This window comes from Protobothrops mucrosquamatus, unplaced genomic scaffold, assembly GCF_001527695.2.
Source record: "Protobothrops mucrosquamatus isolate PMUCROS unplaced genomic scaffold, P.Mucros_1.0 scaffold1415, whole genome shotgun sequence".
Lineage (NCBI taxonomy): Eukaryota > Metazoa > Chordata > Lepidosauria > Squamata > Viperidae > Protobothrops > Protobothrops mucrosquamatus.
The window spans coordinates 349,005-361,177 of record NW_015387600.1 but is presented as its reverse complement, the minus strand read 5'-3'; the positions used below and the strand labels follow the sequence as shown (position 1 = coordinate 361,177).

Genomic DNA, 12,173 nt, shown 5'->3' with positions numbered 1-12,173 from the left:
CAGATATATTGCATGTCCTATGTCTGGAGATCACCTTTGAATGTGTGATCATTGAATAAACTGATATGAACAACTGCTTGAACACAGAAATCTCTAGGTTTTAAACACAAGTGATATGTTGTGCTGTTCCAATGATATTAATTTTATTACTACTATAATTATGTGCCATCAAATCATTGTTAAGTTTTAGTGACCACATAAATTTTCTTCATGATGATCTGACCGTAACCTGATATTTAGGTCTCCTAATGTGTATTCATCATCTCTGTTATTGAGTTCATCCATCTGGCTGCTAGTCACCCTCTTCTTCCATTTTTTCCATCTTTCCCAGAATTAGAGCTTTCTGCAGAGAGAAAAGTCTTTACCTAATATATCCAAACTAGGATAATTTGAGCCTAGTCATTTGTGTCTTGAGTGAGAACCCTGGATTATTTGTTCAATGAGCTATTTTTGTTTGTTGATTTTCTTAACTGTCCGTGGTATTCTCAGGAGTCTTTTTCTAACACCAAAGTTCAAAAGCATCAATATTCTTTCTTCTTGTTTCTTCAAACTCCAACTTTTGCTTTAATAGAATGTCACAGGGAATACCATAGTTTGCACAGTTCTGATCTTTGTAGGTATAGACACATCACTGCATTTAAATATCTTTTCTAAGGCCTTCATTGCTGCTCTACCAAGAATTAGTCTTCAATGTATTTCTTGACTGGTTGTTCCTTTACTGGTGATAGTTAATCCTATCTACCAATTCAGTGTATTCACTGTTAATTCTAAGGCTAATTCCTCTATTTGTTGTCATTAGTTGGGTTGTCTTTTAATCCCACTTTTTTCATTTTGCTCCTTAACTTTTATTACTAGAATGTGCAGATTCTTTGCATTTTTGGCTATCAGAGTACTGTCAGCACCATGGCACAGGTTACTGATATTTCTTCCTTATTTTAAAACCATCCCATCTTCTCCCAGTCCAGCTTCTCTTAATATATTCAGTATATAGAGAGTGAATAAATGAGAGCGTATACATCCTTGTTTCACTTATTTGCCATCCTAGAACTAGTTTGTTTAACCATGTTCTATCTGTACTGTGGATCCCTGACCTGTATATAAATTCCTCATGAGGACAATGAAATGGTGTTTTTTTTATCTTTTTTCTGAGTTTATTCTACAGCTTTATGTGATCAACACAATCAAAGCCCTTTCTATAATCAATGAAGCACTTAGTGACTTCCTTTTGATATTCTTTGACTTTCTCATTTGTCCAGCATGCATCAGCAAAAATGTCTCATGTTTCTTGGCCTTTTCTAAAACCATCTTTAAAATATGGCATCTCTTTTTTCATGTAGGACTATAATCTACATTGCATGAAGTTGCTAGCACATGAGATTAAGGTTATCATATAACAGTTTGCACACTCTGTTAACTCTCCTCTCTTCCCCCCCCCCCTGTCGTAGATTAATCACAAGTGTTGGCACTTGTGTCATTCTCAGATTTCCTGGCTCAGTTTGGTTAGACTCTTTACTGATTCTTCTTATTTTTATTAATATTGGATTTTTTATCCCATCTTTTTATATATAACTCAAGGCAGTCAACATATCATACCTAATAGTTCTGTCTCCTATTCACAACAATCATATAAAGTGTGTTGGGCTGAGAGAGATTGACTGGCCCAAAATCATCCAGCTGAGGGACACCTAGAACTCACAGCCTCCTGGTTTCTAGGCGAGCATCTTAACTACCACATCAGCTGGTTCTCTTCTTTTGTGTTGGCATATAAAAAAAATTATAATGAAGATTTCCCAAAGATTTAAGGACAAAGCTTGACAAAGATGGAATATGAATGTAGAGTTAGGGTACAGTGTTCAAGAAAGAATTATAAAGATTGTTTAAAAGAGTAAGATGCTCAAAGAAAGGGCAGACTGTGAGTAGCAATGAGAATGTTATATTTTTTCCTACTCCACTTCCAGGTAAATTATGATTCTGCTTCTGAATTAAATAATATATTTGATTAATCTTGGTCTTATATCATATAGTCCTTCATTATTTTCCTCAGCTTCTAATCCCAAATTATGTAGGTGGCAGTTTTTGTAGCAAGAGCCTGTAACATATATCCAATATCATTCATTCTGAACCTGGGCCGAAAACAAAAAATTCCAAGGAACTTTCAACATATGATGATGTTCTCAGGTAAGCTGATTGTTTCTACTATGACACCAAAAAAAAAACCAACCACACTATTAGCTAACTAAATAATTTATTTTATGCCTTGTAGTTTTTAGATTTGTAATTTTTTAAAAGGAACACAAACATAAATATTACCACTGTATCATTTGTTTCAAAGGTGCTTTTTCCAACAGGCAATTGGACTTTCTTAGGTTTGTTTTTTTTTGTCTTTGAAAATGTTTCGCTTGTCATCCAAGAAACTTCTTCAGTTCTAACTGACTGGTGGGGAATGGAAGGGTTTATATTCTTTACAGACATGTGGTCGGTCATTAGCTCTTTGAGAGTCATTAAGGCCACTTGAGGGTTTATGTCAGACTCACCTGAATCAAAGTGCAAATTGGTATGGAACCTTCTTGGGACTGCTGAAAGGACTGCTTTGTTATCAGGAGAATAGGTGTTGTTGTATCCCTCCCCTCTGTTGAGAGAAAGCTGCTCAATTTTAACATAGATGGACTCTGACTCCTTTTTCAAACCAGTGATCGTCTCTGCCCAGAATGTGAACTTTGCTTCTGTCTTCCTTAACATCTACTGCATAGTCCAGGAAGGCTAGGCTATTTTCCTTCAATCCTTTTGTCAGAACTTAATGTTGCTGTCCACAGAGTAAATGTGTTTGAAGGCTTCCACCTCCACAGAAAAATGATAAGTCGAATAGTCTAGTCTTCCTGGATATTAAGGAAGACAGAAGCTTCACCATTGAAGTATACAAAACATCCACACACAGAGATGAGTATTTACATTTTGATTCTCACCAGCCGGGCTGAAGGTTTGCCTACAAGCAAGGAGGGAAAAGATAAAGAACCAAAACACATCAAGGAAGCCCACAGAACTTGTGGCTATCCTAACAGGGCCTTCATCAAATCCACAAAAAGATCCAGCAGAAGCTCCTACATAACAGACAAAGAGGAGAACAACAAATGGAGCAACCTTGTCATTCCATACATTGCAGGAATATTTGAAAAGCTCAGGAGGATTTTCAGCCAACACAACATATGGGCATATTTTAAACCCAGGAATATATTAAAGCAAAAGCTTGTCCACCCCAAGGACAAAACTGAGCAATGTAGTATATGCAGTACAATATAGTGAGTCATGTGCAGACCTGTACACTAGGAAACAAAGCAACCACTTCACAAATGCATGGCACAACACTGAACAAATTCATCAGGACAGGATTCAGCAGTCCATCTGCATCTGAAAGACAAAGGTCATTCCTCTGAAGATAGCAAAGTTCACATTCTGAACAGAGAAGACCACTGGTCTGAAAGAAGAGTCAAAGAGGCCATCTATGTTAAAATTGAACAGCCCTTCCTCAACAGAGGGGAGGGATATGACACCACCTATCTCCTGTTTATAACACAGTCCTTTGAGTGGTCCCAAAAAGACGTCATAATGCTTGCACTCTGATTTGGGTGAATCTGAGGATACAGATAAACCCCCAAGTAGCCTTCATGACTCATGGAGAACTAACAACAGACCCTCAGAGTGTTAATGATCAGATGACTGCAAAGAATATAAATCCATTCCCTACTAGTCGGTCAGAACTGAAAAAGCTTATTGGATGAGAAGTGAAACATTTTCGAAGAAAAAAAACTAAGAAAGCCCAGTTGCCTTTTGGAAAAAGTACCTTTGGGACAACCATGATCTGGATGATTGAGAATCTCCATAGACACTGTATTCCTTGTTTAAAAGAAGAACAAGAAATGACCATTATACTGTTCTTGTAAGAAATGGGGACAAATGTGTTGTATCTGAAAGAGAGCTACTCTGTGATCAATGGCATTCACTGGGAAGGCTTATTATCATTTCAGAAAGGCTTGCCTCTATCCTCTGATGATGATGTGCAATAATGATTCTAATCACTTTAATTACCCGGGTGCAGCATGCCTATTATAAAAGTTTATGAAACGGACTTAAAGTGGAAGCTCACTTGGAGAAATGAAATTCAGATGGTATACCATATGGTTGTTTCATCTCTATTCTCTGGAGAACAGGCTTATTCATTTTGGAGGGTATATCTCTCATATTAAAATAATGTCAGATTTCCCCTAGGTTTGATGAAATAGTGGCCAGCTGAAGATTTCATGGGTTATAACATGCTTTTAAATGATGCAAAAGAAAGCATACATCTTTTTTTTACTCACTCATTACATTATGTAATCTTCATGCCTGTTATATATTAAGTATGTATGTTATACAACTGCCTAATATATATAAATTATTAGCATTAGCTTGTTCTCTGATTTGTAAATAGCATCACTCCAACTCTTTAAAATTATATAAAATCTATCTTCATTATTATTCTTTCTTTCTTTTCTTTCTCTAAGCCAGGCATGTCAAACTGCCGGCCCGCGGGCCAGATGCGTCATGCCAAAACAGCGCCCACCCCATTGCCGGCAATGGAGAAAAAGTCACGATACATCATGCAACATCATGTGACGTTGCGAGTTTGACATGCCTGCTCTAAGCTATCACAGTCAAAAATTATTCTCATTGGCCCACATGGAAAATTCAATATAAAGCAAACCCTATACGACATATTGTTACAATGATGGTTGGATAACACTGTAAAAGACTAGTGAAGAAATGCTATTAAAAGAGCATGTTTGGATATGGACCTCAACATACAGAAATGATGACACACATTTTTCAGGAATGTCAACTCTCAGCTAAAAACTTTCGCATTTCTTCAGACTTTTTCAAATATTTATATTGCTTTAGCTTATGAGGCTGATTCCACTAGCTAATGGCCTATTTATTTTTATTCAACTTTGGAAAATGAATCATTGAAAAATCACTCAGTTATTTCAATATTTCAAATTTCCCACCTGTTCCTGATTACATATTGTGCTACTGGTTTCAATGGAGAATAAGGAAAAAGAAATTGCATGCAACAACATTCAGCAAGATGAAGGTTGGGTGGTATTTTTCTTCCTCTTGCAGAGATTTTAAAAAATACCACTACTACTTTCAGCTTTTGTTTTCTTCTCATACTCCTATTCTTTGAGCAATTAGGACCTTTCTTTGGCATGAAGTAACAAAGCACATGTCTGTTTTGTGACATATGGTTTTATATGGACCTAATGAAAATTGCAGAAACTAGTAATGCTTTTCTATGAGATTGACAGGAAGAAAATGTCCATCTTTAAAATGTGCTATTGAGTATCAATATTTCCATTTGACTGCAGGTAGTCCTCGACTCACAGCCACAACTGACCCCATAATTTTAGTCATAAGTCATTGTAGTAATTAAGCAGATCACCATGTGACTTAACTCAATATTATGACTGTTTTATGATGGTCATAAAGTGAGACACTGCAGTCATTAAGTGAATCATGGGGTCATTAAGTGATTCTAGCATATTCAATGGTATTTTTTACTATGTTCTGCCAGTGCTGCAGTGATCTTCAAGGATAGATAATAAGTAGCTTTTTTCAAACTATTATAACTTTGAACAGTTGTGAAGAGACCCGTCATTAAGCAAGAACTATTGTATCTCTCCTTTAGTTTACGTACACATTTACTCAATGAATTAAAATACTCAGAATGGAGGAGGAGTTTGTGGAAAAGAGATAACCCAATATTTATTTATTTATTATATTTGTTTGCCGCCCTTCTCCCCACATATGTTTGCTGGTTAATAAGAAGTCCATAAGAATGCTTGTTTATCATAACATAAGCATTTTAATATTTGTCTTGTTCTCCTAAATATTTTACAAATCACAAGCTTGTAGATGAAGACAAGTCCCCATCACAATATGCAATAGTATGCATGGAAGTCTATATTTTCTTCATATGTCAACTTAGTTCTTGTTTAGGACAGTTAATTAAAAAAAAGACCAGAAATGGGCCTTTGAAGCAGTAAATGTTATCTTCCAGTTGGGGAACATCTATCATAATTCATTTTTGTGAGAAGTGATTTGTATCTAAGGAAGGAATACACAGAAGCCTTGTGGTTCAAGAACCATATTCAGACAACACTTTTAGCAGATTTTGGGAGAAACATGACTGCTAAAATGGTTACAGCCAAAATCATTTATGTGACTCTTTTGAAAAACAAAGAAAATGAAATCAAGGTGTAGTTAATGTGGAATGCCATAAATTAAGTAAATTTTAAATAATCATTAATAACTAGTGGCAGCTGAATAAAATAAAAATGGGTGGATGGGTGGATGGATGGATAGCTGGATGGCTTTGGGAAGGATATAATCCATGAATGTTTGTACTACAATAACTAATGTTTTCGGAACCCCAAGATTCTTTGCTATTTGGGGATAGAAGACTAAGAGACTATTTTTTCTGGAAGTTTTAATACACTTTTATTTTTATAACAGAATAATAGTATAGGAAGGACCATTTGGGGCATGAAGTTCAAATTCTGACTTAATGTGGGGATATCCAGGTGATGACTTTTTGAAAGAAGAAGAGGGAGGAATTGATCACCTCTAGATAGCTGCTGAAAAGCAACTAAATGTTCATTTCATTTTCTTTGTTTTTCACTAATGGAAGTGAGAAAATACTTTGTAGATATAAGTATCGCAAAACCTTGTCATCGTCTTTCCCTTTCCTTTTTATTTTTTTAGTTTCAGCAGCAATGAGGGATAAAGAAGGTGGAGAGGGGAAAAGCATCAAAAGCTTAAATGAGATTGTGCAATTAATAGTTTAGATTACATTTTTGACAGACAAGGCACATTGTGACCAATCTTCTAAACCTGGTTCTATGTAATAAGAAGATTAATTTTAAATTTTATCCTGGAAAACAATATTCTCCATGATGTGACTATATACTACAATGTTAGAAAGTTTTATTTGGCTTCTTTAGCCTTCTCAATCCTTCCATGGCTGCCTAATCATAAAGGAGTGGAGTGTATTCACAGGAAAAATGAACAAAGACCACCAGGAATATAGATCAAGAGTATGTATTCCCAGCTGAAAGCTCTAATAAAAGTCAAGGTTCACAGTGAAAAAAATGGAATTAAGATTAAATATAAAGGAGTCCAAACTAATCAAAACAGGAGAGCAATTAGCCTTAGAATTTACAATTAAGACAATGAAGTGGTGGTTAGTTTCTATCTTTAAAATTGATTATCAATAGTTAAGATGTACACCCTTAATTGGAACCTGGTAGGACAGCTACAAAGGAAAAAACAAAGGAAAAGATATTCAGATGCAATGGTGTATCTATTCCTACAAATATCAGTGGAAATAATATTATTCCATATTACATGTTATGGAAGCAGTGGTTGGATTTGAAGAAGCAGGATACGAATATTATTGACACTTTTGAATATAGTATTATAGAAGACTCTGAGAAGACTATGGATAGCCAAGAAGAAAAATAAGTATTTCATAGAGCAAATCAATATATGGTTCTCACTAAAAGCACAAATGACAGGCTAAGATTATTATATTTTGAATATATTGTGGGAAGACCCAACTTGATGAAGCATTATTACAGTACCACCAACATGTGGATTTACAAATAATTAATTTGCACCTATCTCTGTGCTGTAGGACTTACTAGATAGACTGGGGAGTTTCATAGGAAAGTAGTGTGAATCACTCCATCAGATTTCAGGAAAGCAGGGGAGACCTGCAGGGTATGTCTAGTGATCTAGAACAGCTGCTATTTGAGGTAAAGGAAAACTCTTGTAGTTTGTTCCCATAAAACTGTTCAATTATTTTCTTATGAAAGGTGAAACTGAGTTTAAGAAAGGAGGTGGTTTAAAAGAATACAGACATGACTTTGGAGGAAATATGCAAAAATTGTTACAAAACTTGAGCTCATATCATTACCAAAAGATTATCTCAACATGGCAAATTACACAACATAAGAAAGAAAATTAAAATTCCACTATCTTGACTTTCTCTGGTATAGTAGGGAGGGAAGAATAATTGTCAGACATGTGTATGTGTGTACACACAAATACACACCCACACATGTATATGTATATATAAAATATGAGTACTTGGCAACCAGCATGTATTTACGATGGTTGCAATATACCCAGGTCAAGTGATTGTCATTTGCAAACCTCTGGCCAGCTTCTGACAAAGTCAATGCAGGAAGCTGGATTTACTTAACGCCGTACATTAAGTGAATTTTTACTACGGTTTTTCTAACATTTTAGTCCACACTGAGTAAATTGTTGACGGAACGAATCGTCACCTTTAAGACCAGGGTTAACACCAACATTCAGTTCCTAATGAGTATATCCAATAATTATATATTGACTAATATAGGATGTCATTTCATCCCAAGACCATAAAGAATACCATGGACTATCCTTACCTGGCCTACTTTGAAGTTCTAATATTTATGTCCTAATCCAACAGAAATCTTTTTACATTCTTATGTGCTAAAGTATTCATCTAATTGGGATGGAGTTGTATGGTTTCTGATTCTAAAACTTGATTAAATTCTTTGTTAAAACTGTCTTCCTTTAATAAACAAATGTTCACAACTACGAGAATTTAAAATGTTTAGATAAGGATGCTTAATGAAAGGTTGATTTTAAGCTATAATATGAAGATGCTTTTGCAATCTTGTAACTAAGTTAAGGCTAAACTCCAATGCATACAAAATAAACAAAATAGAAAAAAATGATGGAGATGAACTCCATTCCATAAATCAGCACTGATCTATACAATAAATAAACTAAGTGAGAGTCAGCAATGTGGAAAGGAACCCTCATGGGTACTTAATACATAAAAGAAGTAACTGTATTTTACACATGGAACAAGCCTTTTATAATACCTACATTATTTTTCTCTGGGAAAAAATATATGAAGCAAATTGTAATTTCAATGTAACAAGACATCTTCTTCTAAATTAAACCAGTAATTCAAACAAGACACTTTAGATAACTTCATATATATATATACAGTATAATTTTAAAAGAGAAAAAAAGTCTCCCATCATTTTACAGAGGAAGGTAAGACCTAATAGTTTGTTTCTCTAACCAATAAAATGAGCTGCATCTAAAAATCCTAAAGTAAACTTTGAATATGCAGAATTCTAAGATGAATGCCCATTCAGAAGATAAAATAAAATCACTGCACCTAAATAAATGTCAAAGCACTATCAGAATACCTGATGTAATATTAATTCAAATTAAAAATTTCCCATAGAAAGTGATTTAGAAATCTGTTTTTGTAAACATGCTGTGTAATTTCAGGATTTCAAGAATAACATGCAGTGCATTAATTCTTGGGCTATTCACAAGGAAAACTGTTTATATTTTTTTAATGGCATAGGATGAGTACACCACAATAGGTTATGATCATGTCCGTGCTGAAATTGTGCCTGCAATCCACTCTCACCAAAAGAGCAGAAGGAATCATTCAGGACTTTTATCCATTTTTTTCCCTGGGACATTGGCATTTATCCCATATGTTTCATTTATACTCTCTGACCAGCAGCAAACAAGATCACCTTAATTCATATTTCTGTGACATCCTTCATTTATAATTAAGCCAATACTTTCACATGTATTTACTAACTCCAGTTTAATTTCCCTGAATTAAGCAATATTCACTTCTAACTAATAATTTATTATATTACATGAAGTCACTTATTAGATTTAGTGCTGAATTTTTCTTCATGTTTGCAACAAACCCTTTTCCACGGTCTCACCTTGCTGCAGCAGCGGCACCGACAGCCCTGTATAGCCGGCCCATTTCTTCTGCGGCCGAAGGAAATGCCTCTGCAGCTGAGAATGGAGCTCCAGCCTGCATTTTGCCATCAGAGGCCTTCTGGAAAGGCCTCTGCAGCTGAGAACCAAGCTACAGGTTCGTAGCTCAGTTCTTGGCTGCAGAGGCCTTTCCGGAAGGCCTCTGATGGCGAAATTCTAGCCGGAGCTCCATTCTCAGCTGCAGAGGCATTTCCTTCGGCCGCAGAAGAAATGGGCTGTCAAGGCAAGGCAAAGCAGGCTGCAATGGTAAGAGGGTGTGGGGCACATGAGGCAGGTCCAGCCCAAAGCCCCTAGCTTGACTTTTAGATGTGCAAGTCACCCCAAAACTAGGGCTTATTTTGGGGGTAGGTCTTATATTAGGTCCACCCCCAAAAATCAAGCTAGGGCTTGCTTTCAGGGAAACACGGTATTCATGGTACAAAATAAAAACACACAAGAATGAAATAATACAACCACACAAAATAAAATAAGGATGTCAATATGAAAGCAAAAGATGGCTCTCTAAAATTACTCAGTCTTCAAAAGTTTCCCAAAAACTAACAAGGAGTGAAGTAGCCAGATCTCCACTGGGAGGATATTCCACAGCATTCTCTGGATTTTTCCTTCCAAGCCTTATTGTCTCACCTGTATGTCCCATCTCTCATTTGGTCACTAAACCATTTCTCTCCTGTGTAATTATTTCCCTTCTTAGGACATAATCTGGAATACTCTACATTCTAAAATAATATATATATCTGAAACTTTGAGCTTCTCTCCAAGTTTTTTTTTACAATATTTTTATGTTCTTTCTCTTCCCTTTCTTTTTTTCTGAAGGCCTACGTGGTGCAATAGCATTTGCGCTAGCTATTCGGGACACAGAATCTCAACCTAAGCAAATGATGTTCACAACCACTTTACTAATTGTCTTCTTCACAGTCTGGGTGTTAGGAGGTGGCACTACATCAATGCTTACATGGCTCCAAATCAGGTAAGTTTCATTAGTTTATAATTTCTTCTAATAAAAATTATTTGTTCATCCAATTACTTTTTACCCCTTTTCCTTTAGCAATACTCTCTCTTTGTTGAGAGAGGGGTTGTCATATATAAAGGATAGATAGCCATGAATAATTAAAACGGATCTCAATGTTGGTGGGTGATGTTCTGAAATATTTTTAAGCATCTTTCCTGTTCTTACTTCTTATTTAACTAGTTTTTCTGGAGTGTGTATCTGGAGATGTGTTTTATATAAATCAGCCTACTTCAGAGTGGCACCCGAAGACTAGTATAGTCTCAAAATTTTAAGCTATTTTCATTCATTCTGGTAGTAATTGAGGTTCATTTGAAGACTGAAAATTTGAGAAAATCACGACATTTGATTATATAAATATCAGGATTAAAATCAGTCATAACCACGGAGGACGGTTAATAAAGTCTCAACCTACTGTTTATGACAAAAATAACGTATATGAAAAGTGTAACGAGTAAATTAAAAGAAGAACGAAGTGGGTATGTTGACCTTTGGAAACGACTGTTTAACGATAATAATTAACCAATTAAATAATAGTGTAGATTGAATACGTGTTATTGCACCGGGTTTTAATGGAAATTGTCTTTTTGAAGACAGAAGGGTTTTTTTAGTAATAAATATGACATTGTACAATTTATATTTGTTGTAAATTGTAATTTAGATGCATCATTCAGAATGACTTTTCTGATCATAAATTATTTCCTTTTATTGTTTAGTCAAAACAAATCTAGATTTTTAAAATGAAAGATCATCTAATTGAGTTACAGTAATATATGTTTGTTTGTGTGTGTGTGTGTGTGTGTATCCTTTAAACAAAGATAATTAATAGTGCTACTTACCAACATTGCAGTAGTATGATGCATAGTAAATTTTGGGAGTAGAAAACCCTGACAAACTAGAGCTATTAAACATTAGATGCAAAAATCCAGATGTGGACTACATAGCAACAAAGAGTAATTTCCAGTGCTTCCATTTGGTCATCATTTAGATTCCAAGATTTACTGTCATAACATTCAGAATACACTGTGTACATTTGGAGAATCTGTTCCATAGGTTTAGTATATTACTAAATATTATACTGAGTAGATCAGAGAATTTTTAAAACATGCTTTCTATGGGACTTCGATTCCATCCTACCTGCTTTTATTCCACTGAGGACTTTCATTTAAATCCATCTTGAAAATCTCAGCTTTAAATAGCCCTCTGCTAAATGAGTCTTAAATCAATCTGACAGTGGCAACACAGGTAATCTGCAAGTGTT

The 12,173-nt window shown here is 35.2% G+C and overlaps 1 protein-coding gene across 1 annotated transcript in view; it reads left to right on the top strand.

The window, feature by feature from the left end:
- Positions 1-415: 415 nt before the first annotated feature.
- SLC9A9 (solute carrier family 9 member A9) overlaps positions 416-12,173 on the top strand; it is a gene marked incomplete at its 5' end in the record, with an annotated part of 96,066 nt that continues 84,308 nt past the window's right edge. Inside the window, 3 exons of the mRNA XM_015821872.2 lie at positions 416-472; positions 2,074-2,178; positions 10,720-10,873. Of these exons, the coding sequence (XP_015677358.2) occupies positions 416-472; positions 2,074-2,178; positions 10,720-10,873 (316 nt within the window). The remainder of the gene's footprint in view (positions 473-2,073; positions 2,179-10,719; positions 10,874-12,173) is intronic.